Genomic DNA, 24,148 nt, shown 5'->3' with positions numbered 1-24,148 from the left:
GAAAAGAGCTGCAACCATCTTACAAAAAATGGCTTTTTTTAGTAACTTACCCTCAGAGCTCATCCTCAAAATCGTGGCCTATTTGGAGGCTCTTCACGATATTATATCCCTCGCCTTAGTACGTCGCTACCTTCACCATGTCATCGATATCACAGAGCGGCGATATTATCATCGGATATGTTTGCAGAGCGACCTTTGCTATGTACGGGCTTATTGGTTGCTACTTCGGATGCTCAGAGAACCGAGATTGCGGCTATATGTCCGTGAAATTGAGGTATACATCTGGCCCACAGCGTCTGGTTTTGCACCCATTGCACGTCTACCCGAAACTGCTCCGGAAGACAAGAATGCGTATAGGGAGCTTCAACCTATCATCCCCTTTCTCAATGACGCCGGTGTGACTGATGAAACGGGACTAAAAATGCTGCTCTCCTGGATACAAATGTATGAATTTGTGGCACAAATTTCTACCTATGTTATTCTGCAGAGGCCTCTGCTAACTCCTTTTTCGAGACCCTGCCGCCAGGGACCTCCAGGTCTTTCAGCACCCGCTGCTTTGGAATCATTTGCGATTGCATTTATGACGCTTTCGCCAAACCTTGAAAAGCTAAAGCTTTGTAGATTGTCCACCAAATCTTTCCTTCGGTCTGTTCTGAAGAATGCTAGCGACAACGCCATGAGGCCTCTGAAAAATATGAATTCCCTGCAGAACCTTCGAGAGGTTCATATTGGCAGCAAATTTTTACCTGAGACATTCGAAACTTACCTACTCAATAGCTTGAAATTGTTCCAAAGGTATCCAAATGTCGAGAAACTCGTGGTGAGCTGCATGAAAGCTCCACAGCGTGAACAGCGCGTCCTGGCACCTAGGTCATCAAATTTCCGAAAAGTTTACATTAAATCATCTTGCATGACCTCTCGCCTCCTCGCTAACATCATTAAACATTTCAAGACCCTTAACGAGTTCGCTTGTTCAACAGGCATCAAGTCGCCAGATGAACTGATTGATCGTGGTAACTTCACCGCCCTCGAACCTTTACAGTTGAAGCAGGCCCTCTTCGACCATAAAGATACACTGCGTCTGTTGGATCTTGACTTGGATAGTAACGTTATGGACATCACACGAGGAGTGATACGCTTCGGACACAAGCATGAGTTAGATGAATGTCCCCAAAAGCTAGGAAGCGGCGTCCCTGTGTATCTACCGGGAATCATTGCATCCCTAAAGCAACTCGCTGCGCTGACCCACCTTCATATAGGCGTTCAGTCATTGCTTGGACACCCTAAAATATTAACGGATTTTCCTGCTCCTGCAGAGTTCAAGCTGGCCAGTATTCTTCCTCCAAATTTACAATTTCTCTCCATACGCGGCTATCGTTCAGGAAGTTGTGCCTTTCACATCTCCAAAGTCTCGGAGTTGATTGAAACCAAAAAGTCGTGTTTACCATCATTAAAGGAAGTTTGGGGTCTTGAGGACTTGAAGTACGGGGTTAAGGTCCCGCATGGAAAACAGCAACCGCCTCCATGGCGAATTTGACTTCTCCGTTATGTCTCTGCCATCTCAAATGGCTTGCATGCTTGGTGAGAAACTATTGCTTATACATCAGTGCCCTCCAAGCCTCATACTATTTCAAAATGTCAAATAGCACAGCTGAACCCATGGCGCTCTTCAATGAAATAATGATATAAGAAATCACTGATTTGTGCCTTTGCGCGAAGAGATTCATCGAATTAGACCCGCGGGTTCATATACTACCCCTGGCCAATTATTCCATCGCCCCCATTAAATTCTTGAATCAGCTTTCCAATTCCTCTTGCTTCCACCTTAATTCATAACCGAATACAGTTCGTCGAAGTGTCTCATCCTAAAAGCTTGGTTAGCCCTGCGAAGCTGGCAGGACGACATTGAGACTCACTCCAGGGTCCTCTTCGAATAAGAGCTTATCCAATACTTTTTCAAACAATTTCGTCACTTGGAACCCACTGCTTTCAGCCTTGGGAAAGAAAGCAGCGATTTTGTCCAACAGCCAGGGCTGATAGGGCGTAAATACAACAAATGCGGCAGCATCTCTTGACTTTTTAAGCGTTTTCTGCACGCTAGCTATTAAATTGTGATGCTGAGGGTGGTTATATATCACGTCGGCGAGGATGAGCACATCGAAGCCTTCCTCAGGAGACTCTAGATGGCTCAAAACGTTGGCTGGATCAGCGCCCCATAGATATCCCTCTACGCGCAAAGAACACGGAAACGGCGAGCTGGCGCGAATCAATTCCTCGCAGGCAGTGGCATTATATCGCAGATTGGCAATCAGGTCTAGATCCGGATAGTCCGTCACGACGACCGTTTTCGCGCCTTTAATCGCGCAGACTAGACTGGGGAGGCCGGCGCCAGCGCCGAGTTCGAACATGGTTTTGCCTTGGATCCATGATTCCGCGTGGGTTTCGAGATAATCTGATACTATCCTGCCGGCGTTCCAAAGTAGGTAGCCCTCTCAAGGCAAAATTGTCAGCTGCAAAGTTCAAGAAGTAAGAGAATTTGGGACGTGGAACATATGTACATAAAGCGGATGATCACCGACAAGTCGTATGCTCAGAGTTTCGCCGGAGAGCATGCGATGCTCCGCGAATGTGGGGGGTTTTGGAGGCGGGAGAAAGCCCTCTGGTTCTTGGAAGACGGCACCGAGGCCGAAATTCTCATTATCTTCGGTATTGGATGACATGAAGGCGGGTGGAAGGAATCACAGAAGGATAGGCAAGAATGGTTAAATTACAACAATCCTCGACATCGAGGAATTACCTTTTTCTTTTCTTTTTTTTTTTAATTTTTTTGTGCCCACCGTTGAGCCTCTGCGGGGCTTTTTTTGGGCTTGAGGTGTGGTGAACTTCCGCCAAATCCCATCCCTGGGCAACGGGCTGCTTAAAGTTGAAATTCACATGTTGATAGACTTGTTCAATGGCACCTCAAATGTTTATTCAAAGCGCCTCCCCGCTGAAAATCCGAGTCTCTTTCAATCGCCTTCGCCGTTGTCCGAAATCATGGAGGTTATTGTAGAAGTTTCTTCAACCCTACCCTTGGCGTTTCCCGCTGCCCTCAGGGCTACCACTCCCCGACCTTCAGAAAAATGGCGAGCTCTTGCATTTGAGACAGGTTGGCCTGTCTCAACTATATGTATGAAATCCCCCTTTTTCCGTGTTCGCGACGCGCCTTTGCGATCCCTCTACAGCCTCCATGAAGACCCTTGCGTAGATAACTTGACTATGATGGGCTATGAATGCGAATATTTCTTTTCTCATGCTGAGGCGCGGTAGCACCTTTCACGAGTTCCCGATCCAAAAAGACAATGACCGAATACGGTACGCCATACTGGCTAGCATGGCCGAAGCCCTAGTGAATGCTTTCAACTGGCGGCTAGAGCTCGGCCTCCGGCGAGGAAATTCCATGGATGACTCTCAGCTCGGAGAAAACTTCTTGAAGAGCCCCCGCCATGGGCATTAGAAGTCGGACCTCTTGCTGGGCCGTTAATCCTTACGAGATCGCAGACAGAGAGTACACTGCATGAAGCATTCGCGAGAAGGAACATCCAAGCTTCCATGGGTTACCTCTACACTGTTTAACTGCCCAACTCCACGGCAATTTTTTTTTTTTTTTTTTTTTTTTTTTGAGACAGACCGAAATACTATAAATCACTTTTGAGAGCGCCAATGGATTCCCAGCGCCCCGTTGCTTTTTGCCAAGCTTCAGCCAGAGGGACTGTTGTGCTTGGTCCAAAAGAAAAATAAAAGCCTATATGGGGGACCTACGTTTACAGCTTCATCTGAAATCCAAGAGGATTCAAGAGCTACCTAACTACGGCGTACTGCTTATTTAATTATTAAAGTAGCTTGGATCTTAAATTTATTGAATTTATACATTTAGAAACTTCTCTTCTCTCAGCGTCCCTCCTCAAGATTCTCCGAGTGAGAACTATTATTTATTGCAATGTACTCTGTACAAATTCGCTATTAATGTTGCTATCTTCTAATCTCCAACTATCCAAGGGTATTTTCAGCTCAAGGAACTGAGCTCGATGCACCCTCAAAGTCTCAACACTTGCCCCGGGATGTAATCTTGTGGATGATACCAATCATGCTCTCCCGGACGTATCCAGTAGCCTTTGAGCACAGGTCGTGCTCCCTCCTCCTGCTGCGAATCATTTTGAACCGGAAGAACCCGCCACAGCGGCTCTTGCGAAAACAAATTGTGCGGAGTGAAACGTATTCCATTCTCCTTGAAATTGAGTGCGCGGAAGTAGCTAGTCGGCAGCGAGATGTGGCAATGTGAGAGACGATGTAGCTTTACGACCATCTGATCAACCAGCTGTAGCAGTTCTTCGCTTGCATTGATGGTCATCTCATCTCCTTCACTTGTTCCTCGTCTGTCCACGGCAGGAAACCCCAAGTTCCCCTGTAAAGAGAGGTACAGAAACGTGATATTGGGCAACACTTCAGGGAAAATATTGAGCAATGAGATGAATCCTTCAATGTCAGAGCCAGGAGGGATATTTCTCCCTTTTACGAGAGCCTGGACTATCGAGCCACGGGTGAATATTCCAATATAGCTGAACGGACCTAATCGCAGCACGACGCTGAGGCAACAGGGGGTCCGGTAGCCGACGCAGTAGATATGTTCCTTCAATGCGTATCCGGTTTGTCCCGTAGAGCACCTCAACACCCTCAACATATGCCTGCCGACATGTCAAGAGCCAACCCATGGCACCAATGAGACACTTCATAGGCATTTTGCCTGGCCAGGCGTCACAGCATGAGCTGGCCTCCAAATGACAGGTCGTCCAGGTCAAAGAATTCGTAGCCTGGCGAAGTGAGTGCGTAACCATGGTGCACATTATGGCATACAGAGCTGCACCACTGCCACTGGCGAGGTGCAAAGTCATCGGGTGCTGAGTGGCCATGTGTCCCGGAACGCTTTGGCGGGTGTTTCTTCAAAGGATGCAATAAACGCAGGTCAAAGTGCATTGGAGATCCTCCAAAGGCCTCAACCAGAATGAGCCGCCGAATCTCTGGAGGAACGCGCTGAAAGAGGGCACTGTTGGCTGTTGCTGAAGGCAAGCAAGGGGTTGAGGTTAGGGGGCGGGTTCGCGCTCCGCCAGAAGCGTTGGCATCGGCGGCTCCGCTAGCCGATCCAAGCGCTTTTGCTTGCACTTGCGATTGTGCCTGCGTAGCCATTCGATGAGAGAGTTGTGCATTGTTGTTACCAGAGGACAAGACAACTGCCCAGCAGATAATACGGAGCGAGTGAGGGGGTATAAGAAGACAATAAAAGACCCTTCTCCCGTTATACCAGTTGCTCTGCATCCATACCGTACTGACTGGTACGAAACACTCCGTCCCAGTTACAAAGTTGGCATCAAGAGGCCAACCACCTAGAGGATGGACTCAATTCTTCCTGAGGTCTCTACGGAGCACTGCCCACCAACCTGATGGGCTGCATCTGGAACCGGAGCGGATCTTCTATGATCCGACCCCGCAATTTGTGCAGAACAGGTGACCGCGAATTTCAAGGATATTACGCCAAGCCTTACCAGCGCCAAGCTCCTCATCGAGCGTTGGGCGCTTAAAAGGGGCAAGCTTTCTTTGTACGGGGTACGGAGTACAGAGCTAACCAAGGGGGAGAAAGACTTCTGTTCCACACCTCCGTCGGTTTTGGATCTGTCTTTCTCCTCTGTACTCCGTATAGAGCACGGACTACATGCTGTGGATGGAATGCCATCATTGTTTGTGTTAGGGAATGCAAGAAAGTGCTACGTACGGAGTACTCCGTACTGGCATTTCAAATGTCGGTTCAACTGTATCGCCAAAACAGATAAATTGGTAACTCCAGCTCGGTTAACTAACTCAATCCTCATCTTCGGCCCTGGCCCCCCGGAGCTGTCCATGAATCATTGAATTCCACAGGGTCCCTTGACCTGTGCTCACCCCAACGGCTATGATCTGCCACCTTTTCAGCCTCTACCCCCGCACTAAGCTTGAGAAGGCTGATCACTGCTTTCTTTTTCTTTCTCCTTTCTTCTTTATAAACAGCTGCTCTCGTCCTTGAGGCCTTCTCTGTCTCAATGAGTTCTAAATCAACGTTCATAACTACTGTCGCTTCCTTGAAATCGTGTAACTAGTCGAATGCGACATTATCCCTTTTGTGGCTGCGAACAGTTCACCAAGCACGCGAGTCGTTCATACACGCAAACGGGCTCATTACTGCAAAGCAGCTCATGTCTACCCAACCTCAGCCCTTTCCAGCCGATGAATCCCCCTTCATGTCCGCAAATATGTGCTCCCACAGCTTCCCGTCATCCAACACGTCGTTGACGCGGTCGGGCCAGTCTCAACAACCTCAATCCGGGTTCTCCCAGAATCGAGGAGCAGCTCAAGGTGGACGTCCCTCCACACAGGAGAAAGGAGGACCGACCGCCACAGCTCCGTTCCTGCAAGACTTTAGTCTCGTGGCCGAGGCAGCGAAGCGGGCGCAGATGGCTGTCCTTACGAGGGACTTAGAAGGCGTTTCTCTATAATGGACTGCGACTTAACGACATCCTTTCACTAAACTAGCGGTTTTGGTCCTTCAAGTTTAGAAGGAGAGCTGTGTTTGCGGCAATTCGAAGGACGGCATTAGAAACATCATAGATTAGAGGCCTTGGTTGAATTGGTGCGAGTTACGCTGTATATTTCCACCGATCTCTATGCACATACACGCGATTTAAAGGCATGGCGGTGAAGGCTAAACTTGGCATTTTGGAACTGGCGCAGGGGATTTATTGACGGATCAAAGGGACCATTTCGATTCATTTTCATCGCATTTCCTTGGTTTGTGGTGCAACCTCCCTTGGATGAAGAGAATCTCATGACCGACTAGTACGTTAACTGTAACGAGTGAACTTAGGCTGCCGTTTGGTTTACAAGTTATCTTTTCAATTTGGTCTCAAAAGATCCCACCAGGCTCGTCGCGCGTATGTCGCATGTTCTTCAATCTTACTGAACCATATTTATCTTAAGTTTCAATTCAAGTTCGCATTCGACAACCATTCCAGAGACTTTAGGCTTGAAACCAACCTACGCTCATTAGCACTAAGAAGGGGTAAAAAGCTTTTGCAGGGCTAAAAGGAAACTAATCGATTACCTTCGAATTCCTTCTGTCACGATCTCCTCTTCGTGAGTGTATACAAGTCGAAACCACCCTGGTGTGTAGGATTGTTCGTCACCGGGCTGAAGAAACACACCTGCTTCAACGAAACGTTCGGCGAGTGCAATCTCACGGTCAGTTTTTGACATCGGCTTTTGCTCTGTGGTCGGCGGAATAAACGCCGATAGATCAATCCAGACGAAGTAACCGGCATTGCTAGTCTCTTATCAGTACTATGTCCTATTTCATATGGCAAGGGGTGGGTTATATCGTCGGGGATGTCGCATCACCTTCCGGGTAAATACGGAATATTATTCTCTCGAAGCAGGGCGGTGACAAATTTGTACGTTCGGGCCAACGTTTCTCTACATAGGGAAAGATATGAGGAGACGAATGCCTCATCATTCAGCATCTGAGAAGCAATTGCGATCGACACTCCCGAGGGTCTCCCGAATCGACTAAACAGAAGGATGAGCACCGGAATCAATGATTCAGTTGAGAGGTTTACTCACCTAGCACAGGCTACGCCCTTTCGGACATCTGCATTTTTACTGATTAAGAAACCTAGCTTGAGCCCAGGGGCAGAAAAGTCCTTTTAGATATTAGCATCGATACGATTTGCTACATTGGAGGCGGGATGCAGACCTTGGCCATTCCATACATGACATGAATATAATTCTCATCCAGCAGTCCCGTTGGATCGATGGCCAGTGCTGAAGTGAATGGAATAGTACCTGTTTCCCCGGAATCGAAAACAGAGAGTGCATATATTTCATCGCTGATGAAATGAATATTTCGCCGATGACAAAAGCGCATCAACTCCCTCAATGTTTCCGGTGGATAACAACGCCCTAACAACTTGATGAGATTTCCACCTATTCGCTAAGTTGCAAAGGCTCCAAGAAAATTCTAGCAATCACAAAAAGTGCTACGTACCTAAAGGATTGTGCGGGTTGGTTATCAGCATGGCGCGGACTTTCACTCCTCCTTTGTCTGCCGTCACAATCGCTTCCTCATACTTCTTCACTACATCCACACTAAACACTTCCAACGGTTCTGTATCGGCATAGACTACCCCCACGTCCCCTCGGCATCCAAAGTCGAGCCCAAACTTTCCATAAATGGGACGATTAATCATGATAGCATCATTGGGATCAGCAAGTACATAGCCCAACAAGTCGTTCACCGCAGTGACGCCGTTGGCTATGACGATATGCGACGATGAGATGGGAGTGCAAGGTTTGAAATGGGTGTTTATATGCCTGGCGATAGGAACAGTGAGCGCAGCGCAATAGGGGCTACCGTACGCATATGTAAATGCGGCTTTGGGAATGGATATCTAAAGCCCAGGTTGTTAGAAGGAAAGCTTTACTCTTGAGTTCTTCGGGGCATAGTGTATATATACATTTCTATTTATATATTCCTCTAATGTATCATGGACCAAGAACTGGATGCAGGATGCCGGTTTTTGTTAGTATTAAAGGATGCATTGCGATATAGCATATCTGAAATACCAACATTCTCTGCGGTCGCGAGTGAGATGATTCCGTTCGGATTTTTCTCTTTATCGTACAAGGAGCTTTCGCTAGGAGGAAATTTCCACGGCTCCTTGAGAATTAAGGCGACCCTAACTCCACGTTCAGAGAGCATCGCTACTATAACGTGTTATTAAACGGGAGCCGAGTATTTGAGTTCTGGCTTTCGGCGCTGAGAGTTGCATTGAAGCAGGATGGAACGGAAAGGTGTGCCCTGCATGATGGGTCTACGTTATTAAAGTTATTGCCGTGGGCTTCAACCGGGTGGAAGCGGGCTTAGATACGAGGATATCCCTGACGCCACAACCCAGGGTTCTTTTACGACTACTGAAGGCTGTTATCCTAATTGTATCGGCTGAATGCGAACTAAATGGTTCTCATTCATTTGGGAGGGGTGCTGGGCGCTGAGATATTTGTATATTCATAGGTATACCCGTATATGCCTGTATCTTAGCCTTATACATATCAACTGATGACTCTATGTCTTTTAGTTGTCTACGGCATCATTTATGAGATGTGTGTGCTGGAATATCCCATCCAGCAATTCGCCGCAAATGAAAAGGTTGGCGGACGCGTTTGAGCGGTATAGTTGTCCTCTGCCAGTCGCATGAAGGATTGAAAACGACACCAGATCACCATTTGGCTGCTGGACTTTTAAGGAATTCATGGAGGATTCCTACTACTTTCTCCAAAGCAGTTATTTCGATGTTCATCGCAGTTGAGACCTTGGTAGCGTCCTGACCAAGCTTGGCATAGAAGTCCTTTCTATAAGGAGTTGCGGACATGGCAGCACTGAAAATCGGTTTGACAAGCAAGCCGTGATGTGGTTTTAAGGTAGTGCCGTATGCAGCACGGAAAGAAGTAGAAAGTTCAGCAGCAGGATCGGAAAGATTGAGGCGGAGGGCTTGGGCAGTGAAGTCGAGACCACTGCAGAGATTTTGAATGTTAGGTGAAGTGACTCCAAGGATTACGCCGAAGTTTTGAAGGACGTACCGGACCAGCCATAGCAGGCCTTCAGTCGCCGTGTGCTTTCCAGTCTTGAGCTCGTTCACAACAAGTTGCTGAAGAGTCTCGGATTCTGCTGGAGCTGCCAACTGGCGGTCACGAATTTTCTATCATGCAAAATGGTCAATGAAATGCTGAGGATCGCGAGTCCGTGCTAAACCCACCTTGATGTTGCCTAGCAAGTCGTTCTTTACCGGAGTGAATGCGACGGAGCCAAGGAGGTCTATCTATAAGTGAGCTGCAGCAAAAGCATATTATTCAGTGTTACGAACCAAATAGCATCACCAAAGCTTCGGCAGCCTCGAGGAACTCCGTTGTGGAAATACCGTTGTCGTTGATTGGGACATCGGCGAATGACCTCCTGATAGTGTCGAACCAGGTGCCGTCGGCGGGAATCACAGCAGCAGAAGCCATTTTACACTGTTTCTATCAAACGAAATTGAAAGGTAAACAAAAATTCGAGGGGGTGAAGTCGAGTAGATCGTGGGAATTGAGGTGCTTCTTGTCATCCCAGCTGGACGAGGGGATCTAGACTGAGGGGTATCAACACGCAAACACTCCAAACAGACTGGTGGCGCCCAGTCAAACAATGCAAAGTATGCAAACACGCCAAACGCTGTCTTCTCCCATTCGATCAACGTCATCGCACAGGACCCTGTGGTTCGTGATTGAGGAGCAAGAAGACCCTGGTCACACCCTCTAGCTAAGACAGACAGCACGAGGATTCTGTTGATATATATATTTCTGACAATTGTGCCACTTACACAAGTCCAACCCAACTTTAAGTCCAAAGGCTTTCTGCGGAACCCCCCCAACCATGTGAAATGAGTGGAGAGCGGCCTTGTGAGCAGCCAGTGCCAACTTGCTGGCGACGCTTCCCACGGGAAGAATATCACAGCCTAGATTCAGAGTCATACACTGCACAAAGATTGGTATGTACATAATTCCATCACATTAGCAGGCGCTTGTTGTTAATGTTTGCGTAGCAACATGCCTCCCCTGAGCATTTGCATGTCACCAGTCGTCGGCTATTCATCGGCCCTCTCCCGAAAGGATGGTTGTCCAGCCATCGTAAGTCGTGGTATAAATCATGGCTTGGGCTCAAGGATTACTCCTCTCGGACAGCGACCTTCTCTGCGGATATAAATCTTGCCCATCAACGTCAGTTAACGGGGCTGTTTGGACCTTCTACCGCGGCAATGTACAGACAAAGCTTTCCTCAACCGGAAGACGTTGATGAGGAAGCTGAAGAAGAGGAGTTGGTAGCGACTGGAGCCACGGTCGAACCCGCTGCTATAACTACTGCTGATACCGCACACGAAACGCCCTATCGATATGGGCCGGAACCAGCTCAGGAGCCGCCCCCCGAACCTACTTCTGAATTAACCGCGGAGCATTCCCAATTATCAACTGTAACGCCTACCTCAACTTCTCAGCCGCGACCAGCTTCAGTATCAAGCAAATCTGATCCAGGTTCGAATCCGCCGTCCTCTAGCCAAATTCATGAGTCGTACTACTCCGCACCTGAGTCACATAAAAATGCATCTCGGATATTGAGTGCCACCTCGCCAATAAGTGAAGAGTCTCTAGAATCCGGTAATTATGGAGTTAATGAGAATACCGAGTCAACAAGAGTTATCAGCAGACGTATGTCTCCGCATGGACAATCGTTAACTCCGTCTATACCATCTGCGACCGGAGAAACCGCTTCAAGGACTAACTTTACTTCACAAACATATCTACTATCAGGGAGAAAATCCATCAACGATAGATCTCCTTCGATTTTGTCATCACCTCGTCTTCGTCATGAAGAGCCATCACTTGTCGAACAGGAGGATTCACGAAATAAAAGCCGTCCTAGGCGGCTGATGAGACGCCTTGCTCCTGGTATCGTTCGGTTTAATATCGAGGACAGCATTAATGATCGACAACGACGACTGCAAAAGAGGCTGACTAGGACCGCAAGTGAGCTAGAATCCACCGCAAAGAAGCAAAGGCAAGCCAGCCGGTGTGGCGCGATTGTGAGAGCTGAGAGAATGCTCGTTCGTATCGAAAGCACTACTCAAACTGTTCCAGACGATTATAATGAGAATGAGAGTATCAAAATTGACACTAAAGTTGTCTCAAAATGGAGAGAGTTCCTGGTTGTATGTCGCGAGGGATGCGAAGACGATACACCATTTCTTCTACAGTTTTATAAAACTCGCGTGATTCCACAGGTCCAAACTTCCGATATGAAGAAGAAGTGGTCTTATGAGATTCCGATCGTACGGAGCCATACCAAAGTGAACCTTTTTTCAACTCTTGATAAGACATTAGTAGTCTGGCATCGATTTAAACCTGAGACCCAAATTTTCATAATGCGGCCCAGGTCATCGGCTCATTCGGTTGAATGGTATACATTTATCCGTGGCGCCCTCGGGTGGAAACAACCGTCAATTCTTTTTGTACATGTTCCTGATCTCGATATTACATTGCGTTTGGAGAATCCATTCGCACATCTTGGAATGAATCAGAACGAAGACGACGATGTTTGCTCCGCCGTGCTAAGAACAATGAAGGAGGAAAGAGCTATTGCCTCGGGCATTATAAAAACATGCCTGAACACTCTATCGGAATGCTCCGAATGGAATAAGATACTGGCTATGTGGGGTAAATCCGCCAAAATGGGCCTTGCCTGGCGACGATACGATCGCCTGGAATGGGTTCAAGGGCCAAATGAGCAGAGAATGTATGGAACAATGGCCATGCGAACGACTCATGAGCTGGAGTTGCGCCCCAAACAACATTATCCTACATCGACGACGTTACAAAAAGGGGGGCCCAAGGTTGAAGAGCCGGCACCAACAGAAGGCTTCTTGATACTCCTCACATCTCAAAGGGGACGGCAGAGATTGATAGGAAAGAATTTCTTTAAAAGGCTTTACTTTTATACCCAGGATCAATTTCTATGTTTCTGCAGACCCGGCAAAGCAACTCCCCCGGCCCCCCCCAGTCTTCCTACAATCACTAGCAGAAACATTCCCACGTCCGCTGAGATCATAAGGGAGACTCCGATCGTTTATGATGTGGACCCTTTTCCCGTAAATAACGGAGAGGTCACTTGGCTTACCGTGGGACGCAAAGAATATGCGAAAAGTCACGATGCGGAAGCTTTCGCAGAAAACCGTCGAATTACGAAGAATGCAGCTAACACTGAGGGCTATATTAATATGTGCAGAGTAGCAGAAATACGTCCTGTTTCTTCGCAGACCTCGCAGGAGGAGCAACATGCTAACGCAGGGGATGTTGAATATCACGGAGAAAGGGGTAGAGCTGTCCATGGCGCGAGGCACGAAACCAAGGAAGACCGTTCGTTTGAAATCGTGTTGGATGATGGGCTAGTTGTCTTATTTCGAACCTATAACATGCAGACACGACAGGAGTGGATTAGACGGCTGACCGAGCTTTCGGACTATTGGAAAGCGCGTACGAAAAAGGATATAGCTACGCTAAAGTATATCCGTTCTCGGAACCTGAAACGACTTGAAATCGACGAGGCACAAGAGTCTATGCTAGGCCAGTTTGCTCAGAAATGGGAGGTTTCAAGGGCGGAAGCATCCTCGGAGTTGTTTCACGCATGTGGGATGTCGGGGTGCCGGCCCATAAAGGTAGGATGTTTCCTGCCAATTATACTTGGGAAGTATTTAACTGAACTATGCCAGATGTCTGGGAATCTATATCGCAAACCACGCCGCCATGGGGCATTTACACATTGTAGCGTCTTGCTCATTGAAGGCCAACTTCTCATTTTCCAGAGCTCTCTGCGTCGGTGGACAGGCGAGCAACTCCCCCATATATATCGTTCGCGACAGGCCGTGCTCGATCTGCGGGATTGTTATATATATAGCGGGATAATCACCTCCTCGGACCTCCTATACCAACAGCAAACGTTCGACAGTAACCTCCCCAGTCAGCTGGAACGGCCAAGGATGTATACTCAGGACGGATGGACAGCCTCCGATGAAGACATTGCGACATGCTTTGTTATCTGGCATGCCACAAGAAAGGCCCTGTTTCGAGGTGAACTCACCAAAAAAGGAAAACCTAAAAGGAGCGGATGGAAACAGGTTTCTGCTCTGGGGGTTCCTGGGAAGGCGATTGTATTTAAAGCAAGGAGTAGAGCGGAAAGGGATTTATGGGTGCTGGCGATTGCGACGGAGATCGATCGACTGCAGCAGCAGGAGGACTTGAGGATCGTGAAATCGCCGTGTATTTGAAAACCATCACATTTTCTGGCGTCCGGAAGCTTGTTTCTACTCGCTCATTGTGTTTCTATTCTATGAGCTAAACCAGCTGAGCTGCTTTAGAGAGATTTGGAAATACCCCAGGGGTGAAGTCTCTGTTGAATTAGCCTGTGTATTGCCATTTTTAGGGTTGAGGATTGCATTGTATATATATTTTGTAATAGCGACTTCATCAGTCGCACATCTTTCGGTCGTCACTTGCTTATCTTCACTGTTATATATATATTGTACAATACATACATGCATATGATACATTCCAAAGATAACAGCCATCCGATCCAACTGCCTTGCATCGAGTATCTTAACCAAAATTTATGCTTTAAACCCAGCCTTATTATATCAATAACCCCGTCTATTTAAGAAACAAATGGTGCCTCAACAGAAATCACACTCTTCCTCACTCTCATCCGCTGGCTTCTTCCAGCTTCCCCGCCGGCTTCTCTTTCCCACTCGAGTTCAGGCACGTCACTCACGTCGATGTCGGGAACGTTCGCTGCGGGGTCCCACAGCTCCCATCTCAACATCCTTCTCCTCTCCCATGGCCAGACCACACCAACGACCCGACCTGTGATTAGATTCATGCTAATGGGACCGTAAGTATTGCTATCTAGACTCTTACTAGTATCATTCGCGTCACCCTCTACCCAGACATGATTGTACGAGACGATCTGTGGATGTGTCGGATGAATAGAATCCGGAAGATGAGGGAACTGGACGGAGTAAGAAGACAGCGGTGCAGGCCGAGGTGTGACTTCGTCGCCCGGTAAGCCGATGATGCGCTTTATGGCCAGGACTTCCGGATTTCGCGGCGATCGAAACATGACCACCATCCCCCTATGCAGACCCTTCCAGTTTTCGTCGCCAATGCCGCCTTCCTTCCCATGCCTGGTGCTTCGTAGCCATAAGAGCTTGCTCACCACGACGGTCTCCCTAGCCAAATCTTCCACGCCGTATGTGGCGTTTAGATATGGCGCCATTGATGGCCCTCCCACGGGGTATGTAGAGATTATGTGCTCACGGAACACGACAACGATTGGTGTAACGGGTATAAGGGTCAAAAAGAAAGCTTTCGCGAATGAGAGGAACGGAGACCGCGGCCGGGATTTTGAACCGGAGTTTGATCCCGTCCCGGGGCCGCTGGAGCCGGATTTTGGAGGAGAAGAGGCATTGGGAACGCGGGGTATTTGGCTCTGAGGGTTTACACTGTGCAGTTGGGCGCAGAGAGTAGAAAAACGGTGGCTGCGGAGAGTTTGGAAATGGGTGTATCGGATGAAGGCATTGCGAAGGCACGGGAAAGACATGAGTGGACGGAAGAAAACGATAGGTCAGTGAAAAGGGGAAATGTAGCGCGTGATGTCACGCATATTAATAGCCAAACATGGGATAACCGCCGTCTCACATAATTCGCAGTCTCCGTTGAATTGGACTTCACTGTCTTGAGATCCGCGCAGGCCTTGGATGAGCTCAACAGCGTGGTGTTTGCATTGTTTGCAGGTTTTGCATTTGTTGCGTCTCGGCCCGCCGAAGCCCCCGATGAAATATGTCGCGTTAGCCCTTCAGCAATGCATGCTCTAGCGCGCACATATGTATAGATTAACTATACTCAATTACTCCTAATTCACAGTGGCTACAGCTTCAATATATGGTTTCAATGTGGCTATCGGGCTCACTCTGTGGTGCATACAAAGGGCTCGCTTCCAGAATTTTTGTTCGGAGTTTCGAAGGCTATATTAACAAGAAATTGAACGCTATTTTTGCTTCATTTCCGTCGATGACTCCAAATCTGCAACACTAGAGACCACACTCTGAACATCAGCTGCAGTTGGGGCTTTGTCCACCTCAACCGGATCATCGTCGAGTTTCTCTATGGACGCAATGCCCTCGCATTGATCAACTTTCTCCCAGTCATCTTCACTTTTATCCTCCTCTCGATCTAGATCTGGCTCCAGTTTTGGTTTCTTAATGTCGGGTTCCCGTGGATTAACGGGGTCTGAGGTTGGTGCGTCGGGTAATTTCGCTGCGAGGCCCGGCGATGGAGGAGCGTTTTCTTCGGCGGTGGGGGTCTTCTCCTTGGCTGGGGGCTGCGGGATATCGGACTGGGTAGGAGGAAAGTATTGACTAATAATACAATTACGATTAGCATTGATTTACAGTTGAATTGCAGATAAAAGCGGAGCCACTCACGGAATCAACAATTGATATGCTCTCTCGTCTTTTTTCTCAAAGGTACAGAAGACCACCCTGTCCAGAGCCTGCGGGCAAGCTTCCAAAAACTCCTTGACGGTCCGGATCGCTATATCTGCAGCTTCTGCGCTCGGGTATCCATAAATACCTGTGCTAACGGACGAAAACGCAATGGTCTTCATGCCATTTTCGGCCGCAATTCCCAGGCTTCGTCGATAGCAATCTCGCAGCAGCTTTTCCGGCTGATCCTCGTTGACTTCTACCTCTGTCCAGTAGACAGGTCCAACGGTGTGGATGACCTTCTTACAGGGAAGGCCATACGCGCCGGTGATTTTGCAGTCACCGGTCTGGCAGCCTCCCAAGGTGCGACATTCCCGGAGGAGGCCAGGACCGGCTGCGCGGTGAATAGCTCCATCGACCCCACCCCCACCAAGAAGAGACCTGTTGGCCGCATTCACGATGCAGTCAACCTCGAGCTTTGTGATGTCACTGGTGATGTGGCAGATGGTATCATTGAGGATTTGGGAAGGAGTCGAGACGCGCGGGGAGGCTGCGGGTACAAGGTGCTTGAGGCGGTAGAGGAGTGAAATGGTTGGAATTTCGGTCAGGGGGATTAGAGAAGCCATTGTGCGAAAACGTAATTAAAAAGGAGGAAACAAATAGGCTTTAGAATCAGAAGAAGCGCGAAGTAGAAGTAGAGAGAGCGAAGTGGGCACGAAGCTATGATACAGGACCAAAAAGCAAATAGTTATATTATTAGGAGCGAGACAGCACAGAATTCATTAGCGTTGAGAAAAGAAGAGTCGTCAGGATCATCAAATTAGGAGCTGTAGCTTTCATCAAGAACGGTCGCGGGAAGTCATCTCGTCATGATTTGCATCGTCTGCGCGCTGGTGGAAGACGGGCTTTCGACGCAGTGACCGCCGGGGAAGGCTAAGAAGGTTGCTGGCGGGGGGCCTGGACCACATCAGGTGAGCGGCAAGCCCGGGTCAACGAATCTCCGAAACCCCGTCACGGATGGTTGAACGGGACCCACAAACCTTAAGTCTCGCAAGTAACGAAGCTCGTTGTTCTTGAATACTATTTCTTCGTTGTGGAAGAGGTCTATGGGTGAATTCTTACACCAGCAAAATCTTTTAAGATCTGGAGGCTACAGAGAAGAAAAAAAGGCCACGTGACAAACTCGCTGCTCAGTCAAAGCCCCAGGAATGTCTCAAAACAAACATTGGAAATTCACATCCCGTTGGAACTGATGCCCGTGCAAAACTAGCCTTGAGGGGATAGTTTCCATCACTTCATCTGTCTCGTGGTTCGAAGAAGCAGCTGTCAAGATATGGATGCCCTTACAGCTCCTATATTTTCGCGGCTCAGAGGACTTGCCCGGGCCACCCTCTAGTAAGGAAGATATCAGGGCGTCCACGATATTTCTTGGTGACCGCGTTGCGTAGATGATTGTGCAAGTTGGCCTGCATTTTGTTGTCAACTATGGTCGTTGGACAAATGAAATTGAGGGACACAATCTCCTGTTTGTTGAGCACCACTTGCACAATATTGTCCGCGCACCACGGCTCTATGCCATGTATCAAGATTCGGATGGCTCACTGTTCCCTGTTATGGCGTTCTTCGAAGGTGAATCTTTGTTAAAGTGTTAGAAGACGCTCTCAGGCGATGAGGAGTTGCATATTATGTGCAGGTTAAAGGCCATAGATGCGCTCTCTACCCTCCCCTGGGTTCTACGGTAGCGTTCTCAAAGGCAGTATTCCCCATCACCTTTTCTACACAAATCTCCTAGACTGGAGGATATCTAGGCCTTTTCTTCGTGAAAAATGAAGTGAACAGTGCTGTTACTGCTTAACTCTGCAGCCAAGCAGCCTTGAATTGACAACACAACCACAAATCTGATTTCTAGGAGTGTTCTCTCTCTCGGATTTCGAGCCACTCACCGGTCTTTTTGCACTCTGACATCTATCAAAAGAATATCCTGGTTCGCAAAACCAGCAAACATACCTCAGAAAAGTGCGACTGTGATATTGCACTCATGGACTGGGAAGACGCAGGCTGGTATCCTACAAGATTTGAGAGCTTTTTGCAACCCTGGCCTGCAGAGGCAGCTCTGGTCAAAATGGTCTACAAGGATATTCTCTTCTAGTTTTGGAAAACAGATTTGAAAGCCAATAAGTTCCAGCGGGCGGTCAATTTGTATGTAATGGGACAATGGACAACAGCAAACTCGATGGGAATCTGTGGGGAGCTGTGTGCCAGTCATGTTGCTGAAATATGGCAGACCGAGAAAATCTGGTAATGGAAGCAGGTCTCCAGCCAATTCTCATGGCCTTGATTGTGTGGGAGGAACTGTTTAAGTTTGATGCAGGCGTGCGCATCTAGCTTGTGCACAGGAGAATCAGAAAATCGTCCTATCACTTGAACCACTGTTGCTGCTCTTGCGTCGTGCTATAGTGCGTACATATCCACCAATGTACCCCGCGCACCCCACACCCACTAGGGCAGCAAGGGCAACAGGCAAGGTTGAGAGGGTTCGACTTTACCACAACTGAGCATCCTACCAGCAAAGGGAACCATGTCCTCCGTATCTATTCGCCCTGCCACACTCTCTGATCTTCCTGGCATCCATGCCATATACAGCCACTATGTTCACAATTCCGTCCTGACCTTCCTCATCCACGAACCGCCGCTCTCTTACATAGCAGGGATATACAACAGTACGCGATCGAGAGGCCTCCCATTCTATGTCGCCCACATCGACCAATTGCGAGAGAGCAAGGAAAAGATCATAGGATATGCCTGTGCGTCGCCATTTAGGGGCAACTTGCTCGGCTACGCATCCACGGTTGAACTTACACTCTTCATACACCCCGAACACCAGTCACAAGGCGTAGGGAGCCGTCTTTTCTCTTCCATCGTGTCTTCCCTGCAGGGGAAACGAGACATCTGGCTAGGGAGTTCGAAGACGATCCGACCCGGGAAGTTCGGTATGAGGCCGATGGTGGACAGGGTGCGAGGGTAAAGACTCTCTTGGCAATCATGGCAGTCGATATAGATGGCAAGGCCAAAGGGATGGGTCTGAGGGACTGGTATGTTCAGAGAGGCTTTACGGAGGTCGGAAGATTGAAAGAAGTGGGCTTCAAGAAGGGGAGGTGGTGAGTGGACGTTCATCTATACTGTCCTACATTCTGTGAATGCCCACGCCATTAACGAACAGCTCTTCTGAGTTTAGGATTGACGTGATACAATTGCAGTACACGCTACATTGAGCCATGGACTAATCAAAAGATTACCCTTTTTTTTATTTTTATTCTTATTTTTATTTTTATTTTTGCCTTGTTCACAAATTATGAATGTATCTTCCAGCTTTTCTTCAGTATATGGCCTGGAGTCCAATGTTCGCTGTGCATGCTGGCGATAACATACATCTAACCACCAAACCCTCGAACCTCCCACTCTCCCAGTACGTTTTCCCCTCCACGCGCTCCGGAACTATGATAAGAAGAGAGCTTAAGGACTTGCTGCGCGCTATTCGCCTCTCGCATGTGTCGTTCACGAACGGGATATTATATCGGCAACTAGAAACTTTCATCCTTGAGTCCCGTGGAATCCTCTGCTGTATCAATGCTAACATTCATCCCGCAGGCCCTAATTTTCATGTCTTCCTTTGACGACAATCCCTGGTTCTCTTCTATCTCGCGCCTGTGGCTTCACAGTCTCGACCACAACCCTAATATTTATCTTCTACTGGCATTATAAGAGGCGGGGCGACAGAAAAGACAAAGGGGATGAAGACGAGCAAGGGAAAATTGATTCCGGGATTTGAAACAGAATAGCGAACAGTAAGGTGTGCGCAATCGTATATACATTAGGGCAATCATACATCATCATTGAGACACGTAACTAAATACTACTCGACTACTCCGTATTACAGTATATACACAGTGTGGGAGAGACGTAAAGGGAATCCAGTCTGAGGCAACTTTGCAAAATCCTAGCTGGCCAATTATTTTAGATCGCACTTTGAAAACGGTCCAAAACAGCTTGCTGCGATTCCAGTGGCTGTCCACCCATTGCTGCAAGCTTTGCGTTTACCCAATTCATCGCCTTTTCCCCCACCAATTCCCAAGTTTCCCTATCACCACCCCATTTCTTATTCAGGTATGCAATAGCAGCGAGTGTCATGACAATGGTTTGCAGATTTTCATCTTCCTTGTCAATATCGTCCTGCCCAATTCCCAGGGTCATGGACCAATCCACTTTTCCTTTCAAGGTCTCGGAGTCTGTTTCAATAATGTCAAATATTTGTCTCTTCCACTCCCATGATCCTTCGAATGACTGACACAGAATAAGCTGGTGGAACTTGGGATACTGGGCTGATACCGGCGCCTCCGTAGGGTCGAAGCTTGGACCCGAGCCAAAACTGGCTATGGCAGGACTACCAAATAATATACTATGTCCAGGGCTGGAACCTGAGGGCACAGAGGAAATTTCAGCACTTTCAACGGGGGCTGGCGGTGGCTGCGATTGGAAAGCCCCAAAGGCATTTGGGGTAGAAGCCACATTAGGGGAGCTTCTGAATAGACCTCTCCTAGAAACCACTTTTTGTGCCGCTACACTCGGTTGAGGGTACGCTTTCTTTAGCTTTCTAGAACAAGCTAGAGGCTGTGATAGACTTGGCTGTGGGGGAATACCCCAAGCCATTGGTTGTGCTGGAGCGCCAAATCCGAAGGCATATTGTGAATACTGTACGGGCTCAGCCGGCTCCCTTGACAGCAGCCTCTCCTTTCCGGTTAGATTCGCTACTTCGTGCTCAGTGCTCTCCACAGCAACGAACGAACACCATTTTCCAGCAATTTGATATTTCGTTCCTAGCCGTATAGCTTCACGCTTGGCGATGTCCTCCTTTTTGCTTTCATGCTGGTCTACAAACCGTCTTCCTGTTTTGTCCTTAGCCTGGGACGTCCAGCCACGGCCCTCTTCCAAGTCGACAATAATCTTCCGGGCAGCAAGTTGGTGAATTGTTATGTTCTTGCTGACATCCTCAACTGGAATCGTCAAGGACAGCGGGCCATGCTTCGACATGCCTTTAAGGATAACCGATTTGGGATTAGCAGCATTGGACTCCGGCGAAAGTAAAAGATAAACCGTGGATCTGTTGAACGGGAATAGCCCGGGGACGTCGTACGGCGCCTGGATGACGGCCGGAGCCGGTATTGTTGGAAGATCTGCAACAGACTTAATATCAGTCTCTTTGAAATTCTCATCGTAGAGGGATATAGGTGGCTGGTCCTGTTGAGCCTTAGCGGTTGTGTCGTCGTGCGTGGTCCCCTGAGGTCCCGTCTCTCCCTCGAAGCGATGGTCCTCTGATTTTTCGACGATTTCAAAACCGTCATCCTCACGGCGTGAATCGTTGTCACTGCTTTCATACTTCAGTTCAAGGGTATATTTAACATGTGGAGTCAATGCCGCCTTCAACATGCGCACGACTTTCTTGTCCAAGTCTTCATTTGTACCCACAGTCTGCGCAAAGCCACCGCCGGCCCGCGCAATACCCTGGACCAGAGAATGAGAAACCGCATCCCCGATTCCTAGGCTGAAGAAACGGGTGGGGGCCTTCGATACTGATTCGTTTATATATGCAAACAGCTGCTCCTGATCCCATATTTCCCCGTCCGTGAGTAGCAAGACGTCCAAGTCCAGGTCCTGAAAGCGGTTTTCCACAGTGGCTTTGATCGGACGGAGCATTTCAGTTCCACCGAAATCAGCGCAGACCGTGTCGACAAATGCCAGCGCGTCCTCGAGGCTGGATTTGTCATAGGTCCGACTCTTCTTCCACAGAAAGGAGTACGAGGAGCCGAATGAGCAGATGTTGAATTTGATCCCAACAGGCAGTGACTTGAGGAAGACCTTCAGGGCTGATTTTAGCGTGTCAATCTTGTCAGACATGCTCCCACTTCGGTCTATGATGAAGACAATCTCCGGGTCATTGTTCGGAATATTAAATTTGGGAACTAGGGAGGTCCTGATCGCGCGCTGGTTCGGGATGGTCGGATGGGTTTCGAGAAAGGCATATGGGAGACCCTGGTCTTTGGTGTTCACGATCAGAACAAAGTCACGTTCAAGAGCGATATGTCCATTCTGCGATGGCCGCGAGGAGCGGCGAAGGGCCCAGCTTGCTGAGGCCTTGTTGGCGTGGTGTTCACCTTCCGAGTCCGTGGATGTTCGTCCCGGCAAAACGTCCAGCGGATGACTCGGTGACTGGAGTCGCTGGATGACTGATTTCTGTTCGACCTGGACATCAACAGTAATCTCGATCGACCCGCGAGATGCAAGATGCTTTACACCGTCCTCCAAATTCCGAGGAGTTTCAACGAGCTTACCATATCGGGGACAGATGGCCAGAGGAACGGTGAAGCGCAGCCCGTCGGCCTGGGCATCATGCTGTAGCTCGCCCAGGTAGGTGATGTGCACAGTCACCTTTGACTGCTCGGGAATATTTCCAATGCTGGTGGTAAAAGTATCTGAGGCTGACATGGACTGCTCCAGCAGTGCTGCAGAGCTCCCTTGGTCCACCGCTGCGTCATACTCAGCGCGAGCTTGCTCTTTCTCCTTGACTACACCGTGGATCACACGGTCTCCGATTTCACATTTGAAGGAGACGATGCTAACGCCATCAAAGAGCGGGAAGGTGTAGGATGCATTTTTTATTTTTTCAGTGGATGGGTTGATGAAAGTTTGAGACAGAGAGGTCCTCGAAGTAGAAGCGAGAATTGTCGAGTGAACCTTGAGGTCTACCTGGGGCAGATAGACAGGAGTAGGCAGGGGATCGGGGAGGATGTAGTAGCACCCGCAGGGCTCAAGTGAGTGATGAGCAGACATGTTGAATGATGATGATGTACGGAGTAAATATGGAGTTAATGAAATGTATGGAAAACCTGCTCTTGGTTATTCTTATCCCAACGAATTTCTGCGATGACAACTTGATGATTAACTCTATGGAAGAGCGGCTGACGGATGGGAGTTTTTTGAGTGCTGAGAAGAAGGAAGAAAGAAAACGCAGATGAGGCACAGATGCCAGTTATTATGGATGTTGGTTTTGCTTTCAACCGCCGATGACGATGATGGATGGCGGCGGGTGGCGGGTGGCAGCTGCGGCTCCGCAGGCAGCAGGCGTGGCTAACCCCAACTAGCCCTGAAAAGCCTCGCACAGCCCCAAGGCAGCCACAGACGCAACCCATCCATCGGATTTGCTGCCTTTTGGGGTGCGGGAGCAACCCACTGAAAAGGCCACGAAGACCGAGTTATTCGTCAGCAGCAGCCTCAAGCCCAACTTGATCCGTGTGATCCCGTTCGATGCAAGGCTCGCTTTCACCTCGACACCGGACATGTTCCTAATCCCTTGGCAAACAGAGCATACATCGCGGCATTCCTTGCGTCATCGCTGGGGCATTAACCTTGCCTGGGATTCTTGAATATGGTGGGGAAATCGTTGTGTCACCAGTCAACTTCGTCCGATTAAACTCCACATGGATACAGGGGGGTGTACTATGGCCATCTCATCAGATCCGGAAACGCTCTGTTGAGCTTTCAGCGCAGCAAGATATTGGACGCTGGGCAAAAGGAGGACACAAATGCCATCGCGTTCGACATCAGTACTGCGAAGTACGTATAGGGTGATTAGCAGGTGCTCTGTGCTCGAGAGACAAATGACACCACCTTGAAGTTTGCGTGGGATGTTCCGTACCCAGCAGTAGTCCCATTCAATACTCTTTGTTGTCATTTCATTTGAGTGTTAACGACCCTGGGGAGCACACACCAAAATCAAAATAAATACATACAATAAGTAGGAATAAAATTGTCAAAATGGCAGCAAAAGAGTCCCTGTTTCGACCCCTCGCTGGCCCATCCTTATTTTCATTTGATAAATAATACCCCAAGAGACAGATGTCATGATAAACCCA

The 24,148-nt window shown here is 48.6% G+C and overlaps 10 protein-coding genes across 10 annotated transcripts; 3 read left to right on the top strand and 7 right to left on the bottom strand.

The window, feature by feature from the left end:
* Positions 1 to 28: 28 nt before the first annotated feature.
* On the top strand, positions 29 to 1,537 carry D8B26_004975 (uncharacterized protein; the record flags this gene model as incomplete). Its single annotated transcript, XM_066124665.1, has 2 exons — positions 29 to 444; positions 622 to 1,537. The coding sequence occupies 2 exons, from the start codon at positions 29 to 31 to the stop codon at positions 1,535 to 1,537; spliced, it is 1,332 nt and encodes a 443-aa protein (XP_065980746.1).
* An 84-nt stretch (positions 1,538 to 1,621) lies between these two features.
* On the bottom strand, positions 1,622 to 2,720 carry NNT1 (nicotinamide n-methyltransferase; the record flags this gene model as incomplete). Its single annotated transcript, XM_003066768.2, has 3 exons — positions 1,622 to 1,865; positions 1,917 to 2,489; positions 2,559 to 2,720. The coding sequence occupies 3 exons, from the start codon at positions 2,718 to 2,720 to the stop codon at positions 1,797 to 1,799; spliced, it is 804 nt and encodes a 267-aa protein (XP_003066814.1). The 3' UTR covers positions 1,622 to 1,796.
* Positions 2,721 to 3,964: 1,244 nt separating this feature from the next.
* On the bottom strand, positions 3,965 to 4,749 carry D8B26_004973 (uncharacterized protein). The gene has a single exon (XM_003066769.2). It carries the CDS (start codon positions 4,718 to 4,720, stop codon positions 4,076 to 4,078), a length of 645 nt encoding a protein of 214 aa, XP_003066815.2. The 5' UTR covers positions 4,721 to 4,749; the 3' UTR covers positions 3,965 to 4,075.
* Positions 4,750 to 7,166: 2,417 nt separating this feature from the next.
* D8B26_004972 (uncharacterized protein) lies at positions 7,167 to 8,821 on the bottom strand (the record flags this gene model as incomplete). Its single annotated transcript, XM_066124664.1, has 6 exons — positions 7,167 to 7,629; positions 7,684 to 7,763; positions 7,817 to 8,022; positions 8,108 to 8,510; positions 8,577 to 8,618; positions 8,690 to 8,821. The coding sequence occupies 6 exons, from the start codon at positions 8,819 to 8,821 to the stop codon at positions 7,458 to 7,460; spliced, it is 1,035 nt and encodes a 344-aa protein (XP_065980745.1). The 3' UTR covers positions 7,167 to 7,457.
* A 310-nt stretch (positions 8,822 to 9,131) lies between these two features.
* On the bottom strand, positions 9,132 to 10,193 carry D8B26_004971 (uncharacterized protein). Its single transcript, XM_003066772.2, has 4 exons — positions 9,984 to 10,193; positions 9,876 to 9,934; positions 9,700 to 9,818; positions 9,132 to 9,633 (listed from the first exon to the last, which is right to left on the bottom strand). Exons 1-4 carry the CDS (start codon positions 10,123 to 10,125, stop codon positions 9,339 to 9,341), a joined length of 615 nt encoding a protein of 204 aa, XP_003066818.2. The 5' UTR covers positions 10,126 to 10,193; the 3' UTR covers positions 9,132 to 9,338.
* Positions 10,194 to 10,696: 503 nt separating this feature from the next.
* Positions 10,697 to 15,420, top strand: D8B26_004970 (uncharacterized protein). Its single transcript, XM_003066773.2, has 2 exons — positions 10,697 to 13,361; positions 13,416 to 15,420. Exons 1-2 carry the CDS (start codon positions 10,911 to 10,913, stop codon positions 13,968 to 13,970), a joined length of 3,006 nt encoding a protein of 1,001 aa, XP_003066819.2. The 5' UTR covers positions 10,697 to 10,910; the 3' UTR covers positions 13,971 to 15,420.
* Positions 14,222 to 15,420, bottom strand: D8B26_004969 (uncharacterized protein). Its single transcript, XM_003066774.2, has one exon. The coding sequence runs from the start codon at positions 15,296 to 15,298 to the stop codon at positions 14,354 to 14,356; it is 945 nt and encodes a 314-aa protein (XP_003066820.2). The 5' UTR covers positions 15,299 to 15,420; the 3' UTR covers positions 14,222 to 14,353.
* A 221-nt stretch (positions 15,421 to 15,641) lies between these two features.
* Positions 15,642 to 17,071, bottom strand: D8B26_004968 (uncharacterized protein). Its single transcript, XM_003066775.2, has 2 exons — positions 16,182 to 17,071; positions 15,642 to 16,115 (listed from the first exon to the last, which is right to left on the bottom strand). Exons 1-2 carry the CDS (start codon positions 16,805 to 16,807, stop codon positions 15,746 to 15,748), a joined length of 996 nt encoding a protein of 331 aa, XP_003066821.1. The 5' UTR covers positions 16,808 to 17,071; the 3' UTR covers positions 15,642 to 15,745.
* A 1,688-nt stretch (positions 17,072 to 18,759) lies between these two features.
* Positions 18,760 to 19,453, top strand: D8B26_004967 (uncharacterized protein; the record flags this gene model as incomplete). The annotated part of the gene is made up of 3 exons (XM_066124663.1): positions 18,760 to 19,074; positions 19,143 to 19,339; positions 19,417 to 19,453. The coding sequence occupies 3 exons, from the start codon at positions 18,760 to 18,762 to the stop codon at positions 19,451 to 19,453; spliced, it is 549 nt and encodes a 182-aa protein (XP_065980744.1).
* Positions 19,454 to 20,035: 582 nt separating this feature from the next.
* Positions 20,036 to 23,208, bottom strand: D8B26_004966 (uncharacterized protein). The gene has a single exon (XM_003066776.2). The coding sequence runs from the start codon at positions 23,064 to 23,066 to the stop codon at positions 20,196 to 20,198; it is 2,871 nt and encodes a 956-aa protein (XP_003066822.2). The 5' UTR covers positions 23,067 to 23,208; the 3' UTR covers positions 20,036 to 20,195.
* Positions 23,209 to 24,148: the final 940 nt, after the last annotated feature.

The sequence above is a fragment of the Coccidioides posadasii genome, chromosome 3, assembly GCF_018416015.2.
Source record: "Coccidioides posadasii str. Silveira chromosome 3, complete sequence".
Lineage (NCBI taxonomy): Eukaryota > Fungi > Ascomycota > Eurotiomycetes > Onygenales > Onygenaceae > Coccidioides > Coccidioides posadasii.
Note: the sequence above shows the minus strand (reverse complement) of the source record. Positions and strands in the feature narration are given on the sequence as shown.

What these genes read in the sequence shown, in the direction of transcription:
- D8B26_004971 (XM_003066772.2), bottom strand. Translation starts at nt 10,125, where the DNA reads ATGGCTTCTGCTGCTGTGATTCCCGCCGACGGCACCTGGTTCGACACT. An exon ending in AGCTTTGGTGATGCTATTTG is followed by an intron (nt 9,935 to 9,983) that starts GTTCGTAACACT and finishes ACTTATAGATAG; the next exon opens with ACCTCCTTGGCTCCGTCGCA. An exon ending in GGCCTGCTATGGCTGGTCCG is followed by an intron (nt 9,634 to 9,699) that starts GTACGTCCTTCA and finishes AAATCTCTGCAG; the next exon opens with TGGTCTCGACTTCACTGCCC.
- D8B26_004966 (XM_003066776.2), bottom strand. Translation starts at nt 23,066, where the DNA reads ATGTCTGCTCATCACTCACTTGAGCCCTGCGGGTGCTACTACATCCTC.
- D8B26_004969 (XM_003066774.2), bottom strand. Translation starts at nt 15,298, where the DNA reads ATGTCTTTCCCGTGCCTTCGCAATGCCTTCATCCGATACACCCATTTC.
- D8B26_004968 (XM_003066775.2), bottom strand. Translation starts at nt 16,807, where the DNA reads ATGGCTTCTCTAATCCCCCTGACCGAAATTCCAACCATTTCACTCCTC. An exon ending in GCATATCAATTGTTGATTCC is followed by an intron (nt 16,116 to 16,181) that starts GTGAGTGGCTCC and finishes TTGTATTATTAG; the next exon opens with TCAATACTTTCCTCCTACCC.
- D8B26_004970 (XM_003066773.2), top strand. Translation starts at nt 10,911, where the DNA reads ATGTACAGACAAAGCTTTCCTCAACCGGAAGACGTTGATGAGGAAGCT. An exon ending in CGGGGTGCCGGCCCATAAAG is followed by an intron (nt 13,362 to 13,415) that starts GTAGGATGTTTC and finishes GAACTATGCCAG; the next exon opens with ATGTCTGGGAATCTATATCG.
- D8B26_004973 (XM_003066769.2), bottom strand. Translation starts at nt 4,720, where the DNA reads ATGTTGAGGGTGTTGAGGTGCTCTACGGGACAAACCGGATACGCATTG.